Source organism: Mandrillus leucophaeus, unplaced genomic scaffold (assembly GCF_000951045.1).
Source record: "Mandrillus leucophaeus isolate KB7577 unplaced genomic scaffold, Mleu.le_1.0 Scaffold273, whole genome shotgun sequence".
Taxonomy (NCBI): Eukaryota; Metazoa; Chordata; class Mammalia; order Primates; family Cercopithecidae; genus Mandrillus; species Mandrillus leucophaeus.
Window position 1 is genome coordinate 2,214,542 of NW_012102843.1, and position 24,973 is coordinate 2,239,514.

The 24,973-nt window shown below is 37.5% G+C and overlaps 1 protein-coding gene across 1 annotated transcript in view; it reads left to right on the forward strand.

Moving 5' to 3' along the window:
* Positions 1–24,973, forward strand: part of CWF19L2 (CWF19-like 2, cell cycle control (S. pombe)) — a 119,591-nt gene that overhangs the window by 50,270 nt on the left and 44,348 nt on the right. Inside the window, exons 11-12 of the mRNA XM_011984756.1 lie at positions 12,728–12,844; positions 15,432–15,569. Of these exons, the coding sequence (XP_011840146.1) occupies positions 12,728–12,844; positions 15,432–15,569 (255 nt within the window). The remainder of the gene's footprint in view (positions 1–12,727; positions 12,845–15,431; positions 15,570–24,973) is intronic.

Here is a 24,973-nt window from a genome sequence, read left to right on the forward strand (position 1 = left end):
TGTAGCTTTGCATTTATTCTATTTACCTTGCCGTGTTACTGTAGGCACACTTTACTTGAGGTATAGTCTTGCTTGACACAGAGTAGGTGTACAAAAGTATTATTTCCTTTTAGTCATTTAGCTAGTTTTTCCCCAGCCACGTAAATGTGGTCAATAGATGTACCTCTTTTCTATACAGTTCAGCTTGTATTTTTTAACCCTCCTTAAAGTATCGCTCATTTCTGTGCTGTGCAGTTAGAAATATCATCTTAGGCGTTACTAGAGGGCTTATTTCTTGAAATAGAGTATTACTATAGGAGCAAATATTTTAAGCAAAAATGAATGAAAGCAAATGATGTATAAATAAAAACTAGTATTAGCATACAGAATCTATCTGTTCTCTAGTCTCATACCTCACATAAAATTCATCGTGAGATGGTGTCAATTTTACCTGCTAAATATTTCTTAACTCTGCTCTTTGTTTTTTGTATCTACCACACTAAGATGACCATCATCTCTTGTCTTGACGTCCTAAGTAGCTGTTTTCCCTCCTGCCTCAGTGCCTTTACACAGTCTTTCTTTGCCTAGAATATTTTTCTTGTAGTTACCTTCTGTATATCCTTGAGATCTTAATTCAGACATCATATACTCCTTATAAAAGCTTTCTGTCAGGAAAGAGAACATACAAATAAGATTAATTATACAAATATATAATTACAGTCCTTTGACGGTGCTTCAAAGGAAAAGTATAGAAATATGGAGGTATTGAATAGGGCCTAGTGCAATCTAGGCATCCAGAGAACGTTCTGAGGCTATAGCCATTATTTTGGGATCCTATTACCATTTGTAACTTTGCCAAAGAAAAAGCTATACTATTTATGACTACTATCTGTAAGCCTTATTTGTTTACCACAAAAATAATCTTTAGCATGGTATTATCCTAGCTAGGAGTGTTGACCTGTAGGCTTCAGTCATGGAATAGGAAACACCCACTCGTATGACTATAGGATGTGTTTAATTCTCAATGCTTTCTGGGGTAGTTAAAAATTTTTTTTATTGTTTTATGAACAGTATTTTCTCAAGTATAATAATTTAGAGAAATTGTAAAGTTGTTTTGGATAGTTATGATTGTATATTTATTAATGATCTAATTTTGGGATGAAGAATTATGTCATAGACTATCTCAAACTTTGAACAGGGCTCTGTAACAGATACTGAAGCCACAACTAATTGATTTCCTTAGAGAGGGAAGAATGACCCAGCAGCAGCCTCTCTCCTTCCCCAGTTTGCTTCTATTCCCTCAAATGCTCATTATTTTTTTTTCTCACTAACTCTACTATTAGCATTTAATTCCCTTTTCTGTTGTTAAATTTAAGGGGAAAATGAAATATTACTGCATATGAAAAATATTGAGTCCTTATGCTGTTCAGTAGCATTTGAGACTTAGGTTTTGTCTTGGAGGGATGGATTCATACATGTTCTGTTTCCAGATTTTTTTTTTTTGTAGGGGGAAGGGTTAGATGGAGGGACAACATCACACAATTATATATTTTCAGTTTAAAGGGAAAACATTTTAAGTGGAAAAAATACAAACCCAAAGTAAATTTTCTCCTTGTACATATTTTAAAATTAACCATATTGTAGAATGCATAACAAATTGTTGAAGATAGAAATCAAATTTAATGTGATTTTAGAAAAACTGAAAATACAGTTTTCAATTTCATAGTGTGTAAATATGCAGGTACCAAAGAGGTTCTGAGTAGAATAATTATAGTAGACAGTTGTTAATGAAGATTGATGAGGAAGAGAAATAAAATTAGTTGAGTGAAACTCCACAGTACTGAAAAAAAGGAAAGAAAAGAAAAACACTTGCTATATCACAGTGAATCATAGAAAAATCTTATAGTATTTATTATGTTCCTATCTACTCCAAAATAGTAAATAATCTGTGTGTCATTCTTTGATTTAACAGAAAATTAAGTTATAATTAGTATAGCTATTTATTAATAATTAGTAATGTCTGTGGCATTAGCCAATAGTAACACAAAAGAGATAAGAGAGAACATAACATAGAGTAGATACGGTATACAAAGGATAGATTAAAAAAACTGAAATTACTAAAATAGAAAATAAAAAATAAATAGAAATGATTTAAGAAAAAACCCAAGAATTTATTCTTTGAAAAAAGTTAATAGGTAGCCTCTAGGAAGGCCAATCTAAAAAGAAGGGAAAGCACAATAGTATATTAAGAATTTTAAAAGTGGGACAGTATGGACAAAATTGAGAATTTAAAAACATTTTTAAAAGGGCTGCATTGAGCCTGTATGATGCCTTCGTGGAGTTAGAAAAAGATGTCTCCTTCGGGCAGATGCAGTCCTGTTAATGCTTTTGTACAAATTAAATAGTAGCCTTGGGTTAGGACATTCATCTCAGTGATCAGAGTGTAGCTTGGTGTTCAGTCCACCCACTGCCTTGGCCAGGTACTTGTGTGTAGGGAACAACTTGTGAACATAATTAGAGATAAAATAGAAATTATTCAAAAGCCATGAAAATACTAAGAATAGTAATAAGTGATTATGGAAATTTTAAAAGATAAAAGTTGAAACATGCTTTATGGCATTCAGTGATAACAAACTTGCAGGCTACCATCATGAACTCTGGAAGTTTGTAGACTACTGATAGGAAAATCTGATTTAGTAGGAGAGTTTTGCTTTATTTCCCAATGCTAGAAAGGCTTTCAAACATTTACACTTTTTAATAATAGCTTTGAATCAAAGCAGTGTATGCTTTTTCCTTTTCTTTTTAATCAACGTATTACATACAAGTAGCGCTAGGCCTGCCTATACCAAATAATAACAATGTCGTGAGCTCTTTCCAGACCTTCTTCCAATCCTGGTGGAAGCCACTTTGGTTCTTAGTTGTTTCTTTGCTTTACTTCTGTATTTTTAAATTAAGTTATCTCTTGATCCAGTAAATAGATACTGTTAGGCCAAATAGTATTTTATAATTGCCTTTCTTTTATGTAAATAAATAAAATTTCTTAATTTGCATTGTTTTCTTCTTCTTCTTCTTCTTTCTTCTTTCTTCTTTTTCTTCTTGTTTTTCTTCGTTTGCTTCATATTCTTTGCTAGTTTTTCTCTTACTTCCAGCAGCTTGTTAAAATATATCCCAATTCAGTCAGCAAGGAAGCTGAGGTCTGATTAGATTCCTTTGTACTGCAGTCTATAAACTGCCTCTTAGTAGAAAGCTGTGGCCATCCTAGGGCTCATCTCATTTGTTTCCCTTCTTTTAGGGATTACACTCCTCTAGAGGTCAATGTCTAAAAATGGTTGTTTCATGTATTTGTCCTGTTGTCTAGTTTTTTTAAACAGCAACAAGTTATACTGTTTTTGTTAGTCCATCATGGCCTGAAATGAAAGTCAAGCATAGATATTTTAACAAAATAAGAGTACCAGGTCCTATTTTCTTCCCCTCATTGTTACCAACATGGATCTTGTGTAATACTATTAAGTAATTGCAAGTTTTAATCTTGTTTGTTATTAGGTAGTAGGAAAAATCAATAAAGTGATTTTGAATTAGTTTTGTTAGCTAGATAATAATATAGAACCAAGACTGGCAGACTTTTGTAGAGATCAAATAGTAAATGTTTTAGATTTTATGTGCTGTACAATCTGTGCCGCAACGATTCAACTGTTATTGTATCATGAAGGCAGCCACAGATAACACATAAATGAATGAGCATGGTTGTGTTCCAATAAAACCTTATTTATGGACACTAAAATTAGAATTGCATAGAATTTTAATTTGTCATGAAATACTCTTGTTTTGATTTCCCCCCAGTCATTTAATAATGTAAAGACCATCCTCAGCTTATGGGCTGACAGAAAACCAGCACAAGACTGGAGTTGACCTGTGGCCCATAGTTTTTTGACATTGATACAGATTCTGTATTCATATTCTGTATTTTTTCTAATTCTGTGAAGACTGATGGTGGTATTCTGATGGGGATTGTGTTGAATTTGTAGATTGCTTTTGGCAGTATGGTCATTTTCACAGTATTGATTCTACTCACCCATGAGCGAGGAATGTGATTCCATTTCTTTGTGCCATCTGTGATTTCTTTCAGCGGTGTTTTGTAGTTTTCCTTGTAGAGGCCATTCGACTCTTTTGTTAGGTGTATTCGTAAGTATTGTATTTTTATTTTAATTTTTGCAGCTATTGTAAAAGGAGTTGAGTTCTTGATTTGATTCTCTGCTTGTTCACTGTTGGTGTGTAGAAGAGCTACTAATTTGTGTACATTAATCTTGTATCCAGAAACTTTGCTGAATTCATTTATCAGTTCTAGGAGCTTTCTGGAGGAGTCCTTAGGGTTTTCAAGGTAAACAATCATATTGTCAGCAAACAGTGACAGTTTGACTTCCTCTTTACCGATTTGGATGCCCTTTGTTTCTTTCTCTTGTCTGATTGCTCTGGCTAGGGCTTCCAGTACTGTGTTGAAGAGGAGTTGTGAGAGTGGGCATCCTTGTCTTGCTCCAGTTCTCAGAGGGAATGATTTCAACTTTTCGCCTTTCAGTATTATGTTGGCTGTGGGTTTGTCATAGATGGCTTTTATTACATTAAGGTATGTCCCTTGTATGCCGATTTTGCTGAGAGTTTTAATAATATAGGGATGCTGGATTTTGTCAAATGCTTTTTCTGCATCTATTGAGATGATCATGTGATATTTGTTGGTGAATCACATTTATTGACTTGCGTATGTTAAACCATCCCTGCATCCCTGATATGAAACCCACTTGATCATGGTGGATTATCTTTTTGATATGTCATTGGATTCGGTTAGCTAGTATTTTGAATGTTAAGGATTTTAACTTTTGTGTTCATCAAGGATATCAGTCTGTAGTTTTCTTTTTTGGTTATGTCCTTTCCTGGTTTTGGTATTAGGGTGATGCTGGCTTCACAGAATGAATTAGAGAGGGTTCCTTCTTTCTCTGTCTTGTGGAATAGTGTCAAAAGGATTGGTACCAATTCTTCTTTGAATGTCTGGTAGAATTAATCTGTGAATCCATCTGTTCCTGGACTTTTCTTTTGTTGTTAATTTTTAAATTACCATTTCAATCTCTGCTTGTTACTGGTCTGTTCAGGGTGTCTAATTCTTCCTGATTAAAGCTAGGAGGGTTGTATTTTTCCAGGAATTTATCCATCTCTTCTATGTACGTAAAAGTGTTCATAGTAGCTTTGAATGATCTTTTGTATTTCAGTGGTGTCAGTTGTAATGTCTCCTTTTTTGTTTCTTAGCAAGGTTATTTGGATTTTCTCTCTTCTTGGTTAATCTTGTAATAGTGTATCAATTTCATTTATCTTTTCAAAGAACCAACTTTTTGTTTCATTTATCTTTTGTGGTTTGTTTGTTTCAATTTCATTTAGTTCTGCTCTGATCTTGGTTATTTCCTTTTTTCTGCTGGGTTTGGGTTTGGTTTGTTCTTTTTTCTCTAGTTCCTTGAGGTGTGACCTTAGAAAGTCACTTTGTGCTCTTTCAGACTTTTGATATAGGCGTTCAGGGCTATGAACTTTTCTCTTAAGCACTGCCTTTGCTGTATCCCAGAGATTTTGATAGGTTGTGTCATTATTGTCTTTCAGTTCAGAGAATTTTTAAATTTCCATCTTGATTTTGTTTTTGACCCAATGCTCATTCAGGAGCAGGTTATTTAATTTCCATATATTTGCATGGTTTTGAAGGTTCCTTTTGGAGTTGATTTCCAGTTTTATTCCCCTGTGGTCTGAAAGAGTGCTTGATATCGTTTCAATTTTCTTAAATTTATTTAGGCTCATTTTATGGCCTATCAAATGCTCTATCTTGGAGAAAGTTCCATGTGCTGTTGAATAGAATGTGTATTCTGCGTATATCTGTTAAATCCATAGTTTAAATTCGTTGTTTCTTTGTTGACTTTCTGTCTTGATGACCTATCTAGAGCTATCAGTGGAGTATTGAAGTCCCCCACTATTACTTTGTTGCTGTCTGTCTAATTTCTTAGGTCTGTTAGTAATTGTTTTATAAATTTGGGAGCGCCACTGTTGGGCACATATATGTCTGGGATTGTGATATTTTCCTGTTGGACAAGGCCTTTTACCATTATGTACTGTCCCTGTTTGTCTCTTTTAACTGCTGTTGCTTTAAATTTTGTTTTGTCTGATGTAAGAATAGCTACCCCCCCTCACTTTTGGTGTCATTTGCATTTCCCACCCCTTTTTTTTAAGAGTATGTGAGTCCTTATGTGTTAGGTGAGTTTCCTGAAGGCAGTAGATAGTTGGTTGGTGAGTTCTTATCCATTCTGTGTTTCTGTATCTTTTAAGTGGAGCATTTAGGCCATTTACATTCATTCGATGTTAACATTGAAAGGTGAGGTACCATTGCTTTTCTCATGCTCTTTGTTGCCTGTGTACTTTTGTTTTTGTTTTTTCCTTTTAACTTGTATTTTTTTTATAGGTCCTGTGTGATTTATGCTTTAAAGAGGTTATGTTTTGATGTAAAAGATTTGTTTCAGGATTTAGAGCTCTTTTTAGCAAAAGGAACCTTCAAAACCATGCAAAAGGTAGTTTGGTAATGGTGTATTCTGTCAGCATTTGTTTGTCTGAAAACGGCTCTATCTTTCCTTCATATATCTTGCTTAGTTTTGCTGGATATGAAATTCTTGGCTGATAAATTTTTTGTTTCAGGAGACTGAAGATAGGTCTCAAATCCCTTCTAGCTTATAAGGTTTCTGCTGAGAAATCTGCTGTTGTTCTGATGGGTTTTCCTTTATAGGTTACCTGGTGCTTCTGTCTCACAGCTCTTAAGATTCTTTCCTTCGTCTTAACTTGGGATAACCCGATGACAGTGTGTCTAGGCAAAGATGTTTTTGTGATTAATTTCCCAGTATTCCTTGTGCTTCTTGTATTTGACTGTCTTCGTCTCTCACAAGGCCGGGAAGGTTTTCCTTGATTATTCCACCAAACATATTTTCCGGGTTTTTAGAATTCTCTTCTTCCTCAGGTATACCGATTATTCTTAGGTTTGGTTGATTAACATAATCCCAGACTTTGGAGGCTTTGTTCATATTTTCTAATTTTTTTGTCTTTGTCTTAGTTGAATTGGGTTAATTTGAAGACCTTGTCTTCGAGCTCTGGATTTCTTTCTTTACTTGTTCAGTTTTATTGTTGAGACTTTCCAGAGCATTTCGCATTTCTAAAAGTGTGTCCAAAGTTTCCTGAATTTTTTATTGTGTTTTGTTTAAGCTGTCTATTTCCTTGAATATTTTTTCCTTCACTTCTTGTATCATTTTTCGAATTTTCTTGCATTGGGCTTCGCCTTTCTCAGGTCCCTCCCTGATTAGCTTAATAACTAACCTCCTGAATTCTTTTCCAGGAGGTTAGAAATCAGGGATTTCTTCTTGATTTGGATCCATTGCTGGTGAACTAGTGTGATTTTTGGGAGGCGTTGAAGAGCCTTGTTTTGTCATATTGCCAGGGTTGGTTTTCTGGTTCCTTCTCATTTGGGTAGGCTGTGTCAAAGGGAAGGTCTAGGGCTGAAGGCTATTTGAAGGCTATTGTTCAGATTCTTTTGTCCCATGGGGTATTCCCTTGATGTGGTACTCTCCACCTTTTCCTGTGGGTGTGGCTTCCTATGACCCGGACTGCAGTGTTTGTTGTCTGTCTTCTGAGTCTAGCCACCCAGCAAGTCTACCAGGCTCGGGGCTGGTACAGGGGGTTTTCTGCACAGAGTCCTGTGATGTGAACTGTCTATGGGTCTCTCAGCCATGGGTACCAGTGGTTGTTCTGGTGAATGTGACGGAGTGTGCAGTGAATTCCATGAGTGTTGTTAGCTTTGGTAGTTTAATGCTCCATTTTTGTGCTGGTTGGCCTCCTACCAGGAGGTGGCACTTTCCCGAGAGCATCAGCTGTAGTAGGGTGGAGAGGGACTAGTGGTGGTTGAGGCCCTAGAACTCCCAAAATATGCCCTTTGTCTTCCACTACCAGAGTGGATAGGGAAGGACCATCAGGTCGGGGTGGGGCTAGGCCTGAGCTCAGACTGTCCGTGGGCACGTCTTGCTGGACTGCTGTCGGGGATGGGATGAGATTCCCAGGTCACTGGAGCTGTGTTACCTAGGAGGATTATGGCTGCCTCTGCTGAGTCATGCAGGTTGTCAGCGAAGTTGGGGAAAGCTGGCAGTCACAGGCCTCACCCAGCTCCCACGCACACTGAAGGGCCGGTCTCACCCGCACTGTGCTCCCACCCGCACTGTGCTCCCACCAACAGCGCGGAGTCTGTTTCCAGGCTGAGGGCAAGATGGTCTTGAAAACTTACCCGAGGATATCTGCCTCCCAGCTGCGAGAGAAAAGGGCTTTAGTTCTTCCCCTGCCTGTGAAGTCTGTACACAAGATTTGTGCCCTCCCGAGTTCTGGCCAGGAGGCTTCTCACCCTGTTCAAATGGTTACACAGTTCAGCTAGATACTTCCTTTTCCCTGTGGAGTTTTACCCCCTGCTCCTCTGGCCACCCTCCTGTTGGATGCCTGTGGTGCTAGGCAGGAACGGGCTGTTTGGGGACCCAGCGAGCTCCCAGGGCCTTTCTGCTCCTTCCTCTACCCCTGTATTTTGCTTGGCCTCTGACTTGACTTAGCTCCAAGTAAAGTCGAAAACTTATCCTGAAAACAACTTCAGCTTCTCCAGTGGGGTGTGTGTTCAGGAGGAAGTGTGTTCCCACTTCCACAGTTGGAGCACTCACAGTATTTGGGGTGTCTCTCAGGTCCTGCAGGAGCAGTCTGCTTCCTTCAGAGGGTCTGTGGGTCCTCTTGGGATTGCTGGTTTGTTCTGCAGTCGATCTGGAGCTAAAATTCACAGTGCAAGCCCCTACATGCTGCTCTGTCCAGAGCTACAATCTAGTCTTGCCTGTGACTGCCACGATCTCCTGAATCCTCAATTTTTTATTACTGTAAAAATGATATGCACTTGTGGGAGAAATTTATGATCTCACAAATATGATAGATCCAACAGGGAAGGTTTATTCTGGTTATGTTAGCAAATTGATTTTGTAGCTTTATATGAAGTGTTTTGTTTTCTCCTTTCTTCCTTTAAAATAAGAATCCATGATTTTTGTCAGCCAGAAGGCTCTTTTATGGATTAATGAGTAAATGATCCCAGAGCATTTTGGGATTTGTTAATTAAAGTGTTCGTATAAAATGCTTTAATAAATTATCAGTTTTGATGTTTTTAAAATATAAAGTCCTCCAGAGCAAACTGTAATTGTTGGGGATAATTTAAAAACCTGGAGCATTTGGCATTCTTATGAAAATGGAAAGAGTTTATAAATGCTTTTTAGTTATATCAAGAAGTGCTTCTGGTTTCTTTTGAGATAAATTGCAAAATTACATGGATGATGAAAATGTTTTTGCATATTTTCTGTGTAGAGTGAACTTCTCATTTCTGTCTTGTATTTTAATGCCATGTAGATGGTTAGATGCACTCTGTCTTGGGTACCCAAAATAGAACAACTTGGGGTCTTACGTATTGGCAGTCCTAAGGAACAGAAAGTTTGCAAAGGGAGGAAAGAAGGAGCTCACTGAAGGGGAGAGTGGGTTAGTTTTGGGGTGCAGTTAATCTGTCTGAGGCGCCAGCTTGTTAGTGACATTTATCAAGCATTTATTGAATTCCCATTATTGTTTGACACTGTGACAGGTCCTATAGGTACCAAGTAGTGTATAGCTTAGTCTTTGTCCTGCAAAGAGAGATAAATATAAGTAGACAAATAGTTACTGAAAATATTACAGTCTAGGAACATACATGTGCCGAAAATTATTGGGAACAGAGCATTGGCTGTGATTAAATTCTTAATTTCCTAGTTGAACAAGAAGAGGTAATTGTTCTGTGCAGAGGAAATACAATTTACAGTATGTTTACAAAAATTACAAGGAACTAGAAAAGTCTAGGGCCAGAATTTGAAGGCTTTGTATACTGTGTGAAAATGCTTTACCTTTATTTCACTATTTAGACTGTGATGTAGGATCAGGGTTGTTTATATATATTTTAAAATTTTACAGACCATGATAGATTAATAGTTTTATAAAATACAATAAAAAGTAATCATAGAAAAATGAAATATTTTCTATGAAATAAAGTCCCAAGTTTTTATTTAGATTGAACCAACATAAAATGATTCTTACGATTCTTGTATTTGTCTGTTTTCATGCTGCTGATAAAGACATACTTGAGACTGGGCAATTTGCAAAAGAAAGAGGTTTAATTGAACTTACAGTTCCACATGGCTGGGGAGGCCTCACAATCATGGCTGAAGGCAAGGAGGAGCAAGTCACATCTTATGTGGATGGCAGCAGGGAAAGAGAGAGCTTGTGCAGAGAAACTACCGTTTTTAAAACCATCAGATCTCGTGAGATCCATTCACTATCACAAGAACAGCACAGGAAAGACTTGCCCCCATGATTCAATCATCTCCCACCCGGCCCCTCGTACAACACGTGGAAATAATGGGAGCTACAAGAAGAGATTTGGGTGGGGACATGGAGACAAACCGTATCACTTCTATACAGTTTTTATAAAACACTCACTTTCTGTAGTTACCTCATCATGGATTAGTAACAAATATTTAATGTCTAGTAACTCTTGGACTTGTGATGGCCTGTGGGCCATACTTGCAGTGGTGTTGATCTTCCGGTGATAAATGGTCCCTGCAGAGTTTTAAGCAAAGAATAGCATGATTGTATTTGTTTTTCACACGGTGAATTATTTTGCAATATGGGTGATGATCAGGTTTCAGGCTGAAGGGCTGGAAACCAAGGAACCCTGGAATCATCAGTATTTGAGGGATAGCTGGAAATGGAGGAGACAGTGAAGGTGACTTTGTTTATATTAATAATTCACCTGGGGAGTAGTTTCACCACTAGGCCATAAGCTTATAGAAGGCAGGGGTTATATTTCTTTTAGCTCCTAAGATTAAATAGACATTTCAGAAATATTTGATGAATGAATGGATAAATGGATGAATTAATAAATGAATGAATGTGTCCGAGAGGTAAAGGCAGAACCAGGAGGGAGCAGAGTGTTTAAAACTGGAATAAGAGGAATTTCAGGAGAGAGAATGTAACAAACAGAACCAAATGCTTTCAAATCAGGGAAGATGACAATTTAATAATTATGTATTAGACTTAGTAATTTGAAAGTCCTTAGGGAAGAGACCAGCTTTATCAGTGGGGTAAAGTTAGAAGCCACATTATAATGTGTTACCTATCTCTACTATCTGGTAAGGGAGTGAGTAGAAAGATCTTTTAAAAGATGGCACTTCATTAATTAATGTTCATTTATTTATTGAGGAAGAAAAGTAAGGATAATCTTTTGTATCAGTTTAGTATTGTGTGTGAATGTAAGATCAGTAATAGGTATATATTATTTTTCTTCTATTTCAGCAGGGAAACTAACATCTATTAAATGGAATTGGGTTTGATTTTTTCTATATTTGATTCCGATTGAGAAGAAAACTAAAATGTGAATAGTTTGCTTGGTCTTGTTTCCAATGGATTTTTAATGAATTCATTCCTTAATATTATTTTTGTTTTTAATTTTTTAAAAATAGATTCAGGGGTTGCCTATGCAGGTTTGTTGCAGGGATATATTGCATAATGGTGAGGTTTGGGCTTCTGTTTTACCCATCACCTGAATAGTAAACATTGTTCCCAATAAGTAATTTTTTCTATCATTACTCCCTTTCCATCCTCCCTGCTTTTGGAGACTGCAGTGTCTCTTATTTCCCTCTTTATGTCCATGTGTACCCATTGTTTAGTTCCCACTTTTAAGTGAGAACATACAGTATTTGATCACTTAGGATAATTGCCTGTAGCTCCATCCATGCTGCTGTGCCAGACGTTTCTTTTTTTTGTGATTGTGTAGTATTCCATGGCATATATACACCACATTTTCTCTATTCAATCATCCGTTAATGGACACTTTAGTTGATTCCATGACTTGGCTATTGTGAATAGTGCTGTGATAAACATACAAGTGCAGGTGTCTTTTTGATATAACAATTTCTTTACCTTTGTCATTCTCTAATATTCTTTATTGATTATTAGAATCCCTCCAATCAGATTCCATTTCCATCAGAGAATAAAATTTACTCTTATTCTGTACTGTGCAAGGCTTATATTTGTCCAAAAGTTTGTAGGGAAAATATTATGGCTTGAAAGTATGTGGGATATAATTCCTTCTGAAGAGTCAGAAAACTGAATAGCATTTGAAGGCTGTTAATAGAAAGAATAGAAGTTACGGGTAGTGTCATTATATATGCTAATTTAGCAAGTTTGTCTTTAGTTGCTTTATTCTTATAATCAAATTTTAATAGGATCTTTAAATTTAAAAAACATTACATCTGCTGTATAAGTGATGGGCATTCTCATACAATGCTGCATGGACTATTGATACTTCGTCATCTTTTAACATTGTCTAGATGAAAACTTTATTTGAAATTTTCTTCTCTTGGTTACTTTTTAAAAAATTCTAAAATAAACATTGGGTATTTTTCACTCTTTCCCCAAACGATTATGTTCATTTTATAGTATAGAGAGGAATGAAAATCCGGGAGATTTAAGGCAATCCACAGTATTATGTGAAAATGTTAATCATTTTAATGCTTTTTTTTGTTATTAAATAAAAACGTTCAGCATTCTTCACAATAATTTCAATAGTTATCTCTAAATCTTTTTATAGAATGAAGACCAGCAAGAAGTAATCCTTGTCAGAACAGATCAGTCTGGAAGAGTATGGCCTGTGAACACACCCGGAAAATCTCTGGAATCACAAGGAGGAAGAAGAAAGAGACAGATGGTATGTTTAACATATGTCTTTGTTTATTAATTCAGAATTCCTTCTTTCCCTTGGGGCTTTCTTCATATCAGATTACAAAATATTTTCTGAAAAGTAACTTTTAAATGCCAATATTGGAAGGTAGTAAATGATGTTGTTCTTACTTTTATTCTTAGTTATATCTTTTTGCCTTTTACAGAATGGAAAGTAATCCAACTGTGTTTTTTCAAATAGTTGTTAACATTAAATGTTTAAGGCAATTTTAATTTTAGTTTACATTTCTTTGATGTTGTTTTCAGCTGCTTTTGGCATACTTGCTATAGCTCTTAGGGAAAACTTTGGTCTCCCAGAGCTGTTACTAGTATTAGACAGCTAACTTGAGACCTGGTGATGGGGTATCCATACACAATAATGGCTTAATTATGTAGGTGCCATAATCCTTTATAAAGCTAATTTTCTTTTCCATTTTCCAACTCTAGTAATTAGTTTTTAGCACTACCTTGAGGCTCTTGAGATGGCAAAAACAACATATTCAGCTTTCCCAAATTAGGTTTTTTATTTTAAATTTGGAAGATCAGACAAGTGATAATTGCATATACAAAAGAACTGTTCATTCAGAATATTTCTGTCAAATGTTTATTTTTTGCCTGTTCAGTGCCTGTGTTGCTAGAGATTCTAATTAATTCATTCAACAGATAGAAGTGGGATAGATATGTCTTCTAATGTAATGGGAGGAATTTGGTGGTTGGAGAGGAGGTACAGGAGGAGAATAGTAAAGGTTTGAATTATATGAAATGGTGGAACTGACTAGGGATCCATAAATGCATTGTCAGAAGGCATCGAGGGCCCTTTTTGAGTTGCATATTACTTAACAATTTAGGTATAGGAGTAAAGAAGGTAGAGACTTTCACAAGTAAAGTTTGTTCTTTGAGTATGATGAAAAGACAAGAGGGCCAGAAATTAAGTGTCTGGAGCCAGGGGGTGATTGAAGTCAAGGGATATGAGGTTTAAGCTAGTAAAGACAAGTATAGTAATGTTGGGAAATGTAGTTGCACCCCTGTTCCAAAGATCTCAAAGAAGTTAAAGATGAGGTTTTATTTGGATAAGGGAATGTGAGAGCAGCATTAGAAAGATTTGATTTGGGAGGAAATAAATAGTATTTTTCTATTCTACACCAGGGTATGGAACCAACTGATAGGAACATCTGGGACTGAATTAGATGGAGACCAGAATATCAGCTTTGCTTTTGATAAAGCTGTTTACAGAACAAGGGTTTAATAATTAGAAGTTGGTGTCTTAGTTCGGGCTACTATAACATAAACTGGATGACTTAAACAACAGAAATTTGTTTCTCACAGTTCTGGAGACTGAGAAGTCCAAGATTAGGGTGCTGGCAGCTTCATTGTCTGATTAGGGCATGCTTCTGGGTTTGTAGATGATAGTCTTCTTGTATAATCAAATGACAGAAAAGAGAGAGAGAGAGAACAAACGCTCATGTCTTTTAATAGAGGTACTGTATTAGTCAGGGTTCCCTAGAGGGACAGAACTAAGAGGATAGATGCATATATGAAGGGGAGTTTATTAAGGAGTGTTGACTCACATAATCACAAGGTAAAGTCCTACATAGGCCATCTGCAAGCTGAGGAGCAAAGAAGATAGTCCAAGTCCCAAAACCTCAAAAGTAGGGAAGCCAACAGTGCAGCCTTCAGTCTGTGGCCAAAGGCCCGAGAATCCCTGGCAAACCATTGGTGTAAGTCCAAGAGTCCAAAAACTGAAGAACTTTGAGTCTGATGTTTGAGGGCAGGAAGCATCCAGCATGAGAGAAAGATGAAGGCCAGAAGACTCAGCGAGTCAAGTTCTTTCAGCGTCTTCTGGCCACCCTGGCAGCTGATTAGATGGTCACCCACGCTGAGGGTGGGTCTGCCTCTCCACTAACTGCCAGTCCACTAACTCAAATGTTAATCTCCTTTGGCAACACCCTCACAGACACACCCAGGAACAATACTTTGCATCCTTCAGTCCAATCAAGTTGACACTCAGTATTAACCATCACAGGTTCTGATCCCATTTCTGAGTACTTCATGCTCATAGCCCAGTTACTTCCCAAAGACCAGTTACTTCCCAAAGACCTTGCGTCTTAATACCTTCTTATTGAGATTTCAACATGTGAATTTTGGGGCAACATCATCATTAAATTCATAGCAGTGGATTTGCTAATACTTCACCTCTGTTTTTGATATACTTACTCCATCTCTGGATAACTTCAGTCTTCCCACCACAGTGGTAAAGAATTTTAGCTATAAGGAGAAGAAGAGCAGAAAAGAGAGAAGAAGGGGTAAAGCAGTGTTGCTCTTTCATCAAAACTCATAAAGCAGTTAATATCATGCTTCCATCCCCAGGGAAGAAGAGAGTAAAGAGGCAGAAGTAGGGAGTGTAATTCTAATGGAAGTTTTTTCACATGGAAGCTGGCAGACTAGGGATAAACTGGAAGGAAAGGTTGTGATTACATAGTGGAATTTTTACATTTAACATCAGATTTTTATGTAATCCATTAAATGCTTCAGAGACTCATGTTTTCATTAAATTAATAATGTTCATTTTGTCATAGGTTTCAACCCATGAGGAAAAAGAAAGGGTCAGATACTTTCATGATGATGATAATCTAAGCCTAACTGATTTGGTCAAAAATGAAAAGATGGGAACAGCAGAAAATCAAAACAAGCTCTTTATGAGAATGGCATCTAAGGTAAGATATATTCCTAGGATACCTCTGAATTTTGAGAAGCTGGTTATTCAATGTAACAGGGATCTGCTTTTTGGAGAGATCCGATTCTCTCTAATCTTGGTTCATTTTATTAAATTAAATCCTTTGTAAGACTTATTAGAAACATGCATTTTGGAATTGATCTGGTTGAGAAATAGACATTTGAAATTTTGTTTGTTTTTAAATATAGACTATGGTTTATTTCTTTAATGCATTCTGTGGAGATTTTAATTATACATTTGATCTACCATTTAAGAGAAAATTTTAAGCCAGAGTTAATGATTGACAGTGCGCTGATAGTTAGGTTACCACTCCGTCTTGTCTTAACGTTCCTCCAATTCTTCATAATTGTGCCATGAAGAGGTAGAAGAAAATATTTGCACTGGGCCGGGTGCGGTGGCTCACGCCTGTAATCCCAGCACTTTAGGAGGCTGAGGCGGGCAGATCACGAGGTCAGGAGATGAGACCATCCTGGCCAACATGGTGAAACCCCATCTCTACTAAAAATACAAAAATTAGCTGGATGTGGTGGCAGGCGCCTATAATCCCAGCTACTTGGGAGGCTGAGACAGGAGAATGGCTTGAAGCCAGGAGGTGGAGGTTGCAGTGAGCCAAGATCACGCCACTGCCCTCCAGCCTGGTGATGGAGCAAGACTCTTGTCTCAAAAAAGAAAAGAAAAAAAAGAAAGAAAGAAATTATTTGCACTAATATACAATGAATTATGGAGAGGCATCTGGGAATAATCTTAAATCTATTTATATGAAAATTATATTATTTTGGTACATCATTATGGGTAGGATGAATTTTTGTTTCAAATAGCATTATTTGTTGCAGTCTCTTCCACTGAAGTCTCTTCCAAACACTACCATTAGCATTTTTTATAAAAGAGACATTGGTATTTAAACTGTTCTGTAACAGGTTTTGGCAGACTGTGACCCCCATGGGAAAAATTCAGCCTACTGCCTATATTTGCAAATTAAGTTTTATTGAAGTACTACTCTACACATGTGTTTACATATTATCTAAGGCTGCCTTCACTCTATAATGGCTGAATTAAGTAGTTCTGACAGAGAGTGGTAGTCCATAAAGCTGCAGATATTTCCTGTGTGACTTTTTAAACAAAAAAATGGCCAACTTCCACCCTATAATAACAATGGTTACTTTTTGGTAGTGGGAGTTTGAACTGACTCACTGAGATACAGCCATGGGATGGGGAGACTTTTCACTATTTCTTTTCAGACTTACAATCTTTTATTTTTTTAACCTTTTAGATTCACACTATTATGTAAGTATGTTACCTGGTAAAAAATTAAACTTAAAACTAAAATAAAGTAACCAAGATATCTGTATGTGTATGTGTGTGTTGGGGAAGAGGGCAGTAAAGTAAAATTGAGTTTAAATGGAAATGGCTTTTGTACCTATCACCAAGAGTTACATGAGATTTTACATTTAGCCCATTAAGATAATTTTACTTCTGTTTATTTTGGAAAAAATGCCAGAAATTTCCTAGGGTCTGGAATTTTAATGCAGAAAAAAGGAAGACATATATTTATTAGAGTTTCCTTTTCAAAAGTGGTACCTCTGTGTATGAAGTCTGAATTAAATAGTTTTAGTAATCTTATAAACCATTCAAGTTTATGAATCATAAACCATTCAAGTTAAAGAAAAATCCTTCTTAAAAATTGTAATAACACTGGGCGCAGTGGCTCACCCCTGTAATCCCAGCAATTTGGGAGGCCTAGGTGGGCGGATCATGAGGTCAGGAGTTCAAGACCAGCCTGGCCAACATAGTGAAACCCTGTCTCTACTAAAAATACAAAATTAGCCAGGCATGGTGGCACACACCTGTAGTCCCAGCTGTTCGGGAGGCTGAGGCAGGAGAATCGCTTGAACTCAGGAGGTGGAGCTTGTGTTTACCTGAGATCGCACCACTGCACTCCAGCCTGGACGACAGAGCAAGACTCTGTCTCAAAAAAAAAAAAAAAAATTGTATAGCCATTTATCAATTCAGCAGTTATTATTGAACTTAATTAGTGTCAGATGCCATTTTAGTTGAGGGATACATAGAAGCAATTAAGTCAATATTTGTGCCCTCAGGTGCTTATATTTCTAGTGGATGAGAAAGTGAACAAATATGTAAACTATATAGCAATATATTATAAAATTGAAAATAGTTTTGTAGAAAATGAAGCAAAGTAGAAGGAACTGGGATGATATTTTCAACAGAGTGTTGAGGGAAAGTCTTTCTGTATAGGTGATGTTTCCTCAGACTGAAAAAAGTGAGCGAGGGGTCCTTGTGAATATCTGAGGGAAGATTATTTCAAGTAGAAGAAACAGCAAAGGATCCAAAGCAGAGACAAGCTTGAAGAACATCAAGAGACTGCAAAAAGACAAGTGTGACTGGTAGTAGAGGGAGGAAGAGAAAGAGAAGTAGAAATGAGATAGGAGACAGAAGTCAGATTACGTAAGGCAGGGAGTCCATATCCCTGGACCACAGATGGGTACTGGTCTGTGGCCTGTTAGGAACTGGGCCGCACAGCAAGAGGTGTGCGAAGCGGGCCAGCCAGCATTATTGTCTAATTTCCACCTCCTGTCAGATCAGTGGCAAGATTCTCATAGGAGCATGAACCCTATTGTGAATTACACATATGAGGGATCTAGGTTACACACCCCCTTATGAGAATCTAATGCCTGTTGATCTGAGGTGTAACAGTTTCGTCCTGAAAGCAGCCCCACCCCCACCCCCACCCCTGCTGCCCTGTCTGGGGAAAAATTGTCTTCCACGAAACTGGTCCTTGGTGCCAAAAAGGTTGGGGACTGCTGAGGTAGGGTCTTACAGGCCATGGATAACTTTCACGTTTGTTTTAATGATGGGGAGCCATTTGAAGGTTTTTTTTTTTTTTTTTTTTTCTTGCAAGGCTGTGTCATGATTTGGTTTATATTTTTGACAGAATTTTTCTGGCTGCTCTTTTGAGAAGGCAGCGTAGAGAGGCATTAGTGGAAGCAGGAGATCACTTAGGAGGAGAGTGTTATATTAGTTCAGATAGAGCCATGGATGGATTACAGTGGTAAAACTGGTGAAAAGTGTCTGGATTTGGGGCATTCCTGGTGCCATATATTGAAATGGGAAAAATTGCAGGAGGGACACATTTTGAGGGGGTGGGAAATCAAGGATACTGTTATGGATGTGTGAAGTATGAAATGCCCAGTCACATGGTAGTGTGGGGTGACTGCCCCTGGAGTTCTGGGTAGATGCTGGTTCTCCCATATAGATTTGGATGTGTTGGCTTTTTTTTTTTTTTTTTTTTTGGAGACAGAGTCTCCCTCTGTCACCAGGCTGGAGTGCAGTGGCTGAATCCTGGCTCAGTGCAACCTCCGCCTTCCGGATTCAAGCGATTCTCCTGCCTCAGCCTCCCAAGTAGCTGGGACTACAGGTGCGCATCACCATGCCCAGATAATTTTTGTATTTTTAGTAGAGATGGGGTTTCACCACATTGGACAGGCTGGCCTCCATCTCTTGACCTCGTGATCTGTCAGCCTCAGCCTCCCAAAGTGCTGGGATTACAGGCATGAGCCACTGCGCCTGGCCCTGTGTTAGCATTTAAATAGTATTTAAAGCAGTGGGATTGAAGAAATTATTAATGAGGAGAGTCTGAAGACTGTGTCCTGGAGAGGACAGAAAGGATTCAGCAAATAAAACTGAGAAGTGCAGCCAATGAGGCAGAAGGAAAACCAAGGGTGTGGTGTTCCAGAAGACACAGAGGAGGTTATGAATGACTCTGTCAGCTGCTTCTAAGAGGTGAGGAAAATCTTTGAAGATGGGAAATGGCCACTGGATTTGGCAGTGTAGAGGTTTCTGGTGACTTTAATTAAAGTATGGGTTTTTTTCTTGACCAATAAGGAAAAAAGCCTGATTATGTTGGGTTCAAGAGTGAATTTGAGAAGAATTGACCTTAGAAGGGAGCTGATTACCATCCATCAATTATATAAGGAGGAAAGGCAGAGTATTAGTATATAGATGTAGGTGGCTTCTTAAATTTGGTAGTAGAAAAATGAACAAGGGCCAGGTGTGGTGGCTCACACCTGTAATCCCAGCACTTTGGGAGGCCAAGGTGGGAGGATCACTTGAGGCCAGGAGTTCGAGACCTGTCTGGGCAACAAAGTGAGACCCCCCATCTCTACAAAAAATAAAAAATCAGCTGGGTGTGGTGGTACGTATCTGTAGTTTCAGCTCTGTAGAAAGCTGAGTTGGGACGATCACTTGAGTTTAGGTGGATGTCCGAAACTGTGGATGGTACCAAACCATGTGTATGCTATGTTTTTTTCCTATTCATACATACCTATGATAAATTTTAACTTATAAAGTATAATTGATAGACATAGTAAGAGATTAACCACAATAATCATAAAATACAAGTATAACAATATGCCAGCATCGCTACTCTTGGAATTTAAGGCTGTTATTAAGTAAAATAAGGGTTACTTGAACACAAACTCTTTTATGCTACAACAGTCAGTCATAACTGAGATAGCTACTGAATAACTAAATGGACAGACAGGTAGCATACACAGTATAGGTGTGCAGGACAAAGGGCTGATTCATGTCCTCTGGGGGATGGAGTAGAATAGCATATTTCATCACGCTACTCAGAATACCACATAATCTAAAACTTATGGAGTGTTTATTTCTGAAATTTTCCATTTAATATTTTCGAACCACAGTTGACTGCAGGTAACTGCAGCCTCAGGAAGTGAAACCACAGATAAAGGGGGGTTACTGTATTGTATAGGATTGCTTATTTAATATTAGCTGATTTGGCAATAATTGCATCTTCATTACCTTCCCTAAACATTTTGCATCTTTGATTTTTTTTTTTTAACTGAAGTTTACTAAGCTAGAACATTATAGAAGCTAGAATATAAGAACTTACCAGTGACATCTGGCCCTTAAATTTCTATTTCTGGTCTGTATTAGCTGAAATAGAAAGTTTTGACTTACAAAATAATGTCCCAATTTTATAAGATGACTTGTTTTGGATTAAATAGTTATATGAAACCATTCCTATTAAAATGTATTTATGAGAGGTCTTACTAGGATAGACAGTAGGCACTCAAATGTTTCTTCCTCACCTTTTGTTCATTTTTTACATTATTTATAAATATATGCTTGTTTTGTTTTTTATATGATTTAGGTATTACCCGTTAATTTCAGCAGGAATCAACCAGAACTGGTAGCATTAGTAAACCTACAAATTAGATAAACTATTGAATGTGCAGCTAATAGTACACATTCAATCCACACTTTTAAAGAATTTTTTGATTGACCAATTTGTATATTATCGAATTTGTAGCAGTGTTGTTAATATGTTGACAAATGTGTTATTTTTGTCCAAGCAATTTTTCTTTGTATTATTTAATGGAGGTGTTTTTTCTAAATATACAAAACAATGCCAGTTCCTACCTATGTGCAGTGGGGCCAATGGAAGTACAGGTTGCTATGGAAATGCTGATTTTGCATTGGGATTTTTAGTTCATCCTGCCTAATAATTACAGCAGAGTAGCAATTTGTTTTGTATGTTTAATAATTAAAATCAGCTCTGCTAAAAATTTGAAATGTTACTAAAAGCATATAAAAAAAGAAAGTATTTGAAGTGTTGGCCATTTCTAAGAATACTGTGCTTAATCCTTTCACTCTTATAAGTTTATGAACTAAAGTAGCTAAGTTATTGAATTTTTGATAGTAATATTGCTGGTATATAGTTTAGTTATGTCAGATGTTTTCATGAATGACCACAAAAGCTCATTATCCTTTGTTTCTTTTTATTATTAGTTTAAAGTCATTTGTCTAGTTTAAAGTCATTAGACAGAGGTTGGCACACTTTTTACATTTCTTTTTGTTATTAGTTTAAAGTCATTAGTCTAGTTTAAGGTCATTAAATAGAGGTTGGCAAACATTTCTTGTAAAGGGCCAGATAGTAAATATTTTTAGCTTTCTGTTGGAATTACCAGCACTGCTGTTGTAGCACAAGAGCAGCCATACACAGTATGTAAATGAATGGGTTTGAGTATATTCCAACAAAACTTTATTTACAAAAACACGTGGATGGGCCGGGTGCGGTGGTGATCCCAGCACTTTGGGAGGCCAAGGTGGGCGGATCACGAGGTCAGGAGATCAAGACCATCCTTGCTCACATGGTGAAACCCCCGTCTCTACTAAAAATACAAAATAATTAGCCAGGTGTGGTGGCAGGCACCTGTAGTCCTAGCTGCTTGGGAGGCTGAGGCAGGAGAATGGTGTGAACCCGGGCTGCAGAGCTTGCAGTGAGCTGAGATTGTGCCACTGCGCTTCAGCCTGGGCAACAGAGCGAAACTCCATCTCAAAAAAAACACAAAAAAACAAAAAATATGTGGATGGCCTGATGTGGACTGGAAGTTGTTGATTTTTAGTCCCTGGACTAGGATATAAAATCTTCAATGCAAATGTATTTGAATTTGGGTACAGGTTGAACATAGCTCATCCAAAAATTAGAAATCTGAAATGCATTAAAATTCAAAATTTTGGGGGCACCAAAATAGTGACCCATTTGCTTTTTGATGGTTCAGAATATACAAACTTGGTTGCATGTACTATTTAAAACATTGTATAAAATTACCTTCAGGCTATATGTATTAGGTATATATGAATCATAAATGAATTTCAAATTTAGACTTAGGTCCCATCCCCAAGATGGAATGTGTATGTAAACATTTTAAAATCCAAAGCAATTCAACATCTGAAACCCTTCTGGTTCCAAGCATTTTGGATAAGTGATATTCAACCTGTATTTCTCTTACTTAGTAATTCCCCTGAAAATGAATCTTAGGCCTTGGGAAAAGTAGCTAGTCAGGAATAGTTGATATAAATTTATGAAACAAGACTCTGCTTATTTATTTAGTCAACAAATGTTAATTGAACTCATTCAGTGTATGAGGTGTTTGTTCTACTGGGGACATACTGGCACATGAAGAAGAAATGATCCTTGACTTTATGGAGCTTATTAGGCTAGTGGGGAAAAGGAAGCACTAAATAAATAGCTATGAAAAATAGTTCAGTAATTTTGGACGTACAAAGAACTGTGACAGACAAGTGAAAGTCTTTTGGAAGTAACACCTGGGTGACCTGATTTAAACTAGGGGCACAGGAAAGGTTTCCTGTTGAACAGAAGTCTGATACTACCCGTGCTCAGTATTCAGATCTGCCCTATTGGTTTTTGCTGTTGATGTGTATTTTACTTTTTTTTTTTGAGGTGGAGTCTCGCTCTGTCACCAGGCTGCAGTGCAGTGGCGTGATCTCGGCTCACTGCAAGTTCCGCCTCCCGGGTTCATGGCATTCTCCTACCTCAGCCTCCCGAGTAGCTGGGACTACAGGCACCCTCCACCACGCCCGGCCAATTTTTTGTATTTTTAGTAGAGACGGGGTTTCACCATGTTAGCCAGGATGGTCTCGATCTCCTGACCTCGTGATCTGCCCGCCTCGACCTCCCAAAGTGCTGGGATTACAGACGTGAGCCACCGTGCCCGCCCCTTATTTTTTATTAGTACCTTATATTTGTTTATTTAATTTTTACTGCCCATTCTTTTCTTGCAGTTCCAAAATTCAGGTTATATTTATGTTCTTTCCAGGTGTGTTTTACCATTAAAACTTTAATAGCATATCTTTCTTATAACAAAACCAAGAAAGGTATCTCATGACAAATATGAACTTAATTGTGTTTTTTCATAGGGGAATTATGATTCTTGGTTTTTTATCCTTTCTATATTTTCCAGGTTTTTTGAGTATGTACTACATAATTAATGAAAAGAGGGGAATAAAAAAATCCTGAAAAAGATGTGTAGAGAAAAATTCTCTTTTAAACTGTGTTTTTCCTTTATTCTTACATCACAATCATCAGCACAGAAGACTTCTGTGACCAAATGTGTGGGGTGTTTTTCTCCACGCACCGAGCAGTGGACACCAGCAAGATGTCCTCTCATTCAATTCCAACACTGTCTACCAGGAGATAGTGTCTGATTCCACAGGTTGGGGGCTCAGGCCCCAAGTCTGTCCCCCAGATGCCCAGACTGGTACCAGTCACAAGCCTGGGCTTCCAGAACTTCTGACCACCCGGCTTCAAGTTGGGGTTTGCATGACCCGCCCCCCCGCCACCCTTTGGGTTTGATTAATTTGCTGGAGCAGCTCACAGAATTCAGGGAAACACTTAAATTACATTTACTGGTTTATTATAAAGGTTATCACAAAGGATATAGGTGAAGAGACGTGTAGGGCGAGGTATGAGGGTGCAGAGCTTCCTTGTCATCCCTGGGAGTGCTACCCTCCAGGAACCTCCACATGTTCAGGTATCCAGAAACTCTCTAAACCCAGTCCTCTTGGGTTTTTGTGAAGGCTTCATGGCTTCAGTATTCCTTCCCCCACTGCGTAGGGTGTGACCCTCTCTGGGGATGGTCTTGAGACCCACAATAAAAAAGGTAGGAGAAGATGAGAGTCCTGCCCCAAGGAGGGCAGGAGAGAGACTCTGTTTCCTGAGGCCTGCCTCCGAGGCTTGAGATACCCAACATTATAATACAAGACTGTAACAATAGCTATGGGAGTTATGAATCAGGAACTGTGAATGAAAACCAACGCATTTCATAACACCACAGAAGTGTATGTTGGTCTAATTTTCTTACCATAGATATGCTAGTATGTTTACTATGTTATGTTACTTTATTATGTTCTAGAACTTAATAGGTATATAGTAACTTATTTTTGATAAAGAAATTTCTTCCTTTGAAATCATAGAACCAAAGAATTTTAGATTTGGACAGGGACCTTACTAATCTTGTTTCACTTTTCACTTTCACAGCTGAGGGAACTGAGACTTTGAGAGAATGAAATGACTTATGCAAGGCTGAGTAACTTTCCTAGTCTCTACAGCTAATGAGTTGCAAAAGCCAGCACCAGAAGCTTCAACTTTACTTTTCAGTCCACATTAAACAATACTGTCATTCAAATGACTCACATTAATGGCTATTTGTTGACTGTTATCTACATTTAATTGTCTTTGTCCAATTTCCATGTATCGTTTATTGGTATTTGAGAATAATGAGCTGTGTATGCTTTGCTCATTCTTAAAATACATTCTATTGACTCTAACATTCTTTAAATATAAACTCTTCCATTTAAAATTTAAGACGTCAGTGTTACCTTGGCAACGTAAACTCAGGCACATCTTCAAGAGATCTATATACATCTTTCCTCATTAATTTTGTTAGCACTGTGGGCAGTAATTTTATCCTTTTTGTACTAATAGAGCATTAATCATGGGCTGGAGGGGAGGAAAAATGAAAGGTACAAGAGAGGAATGAT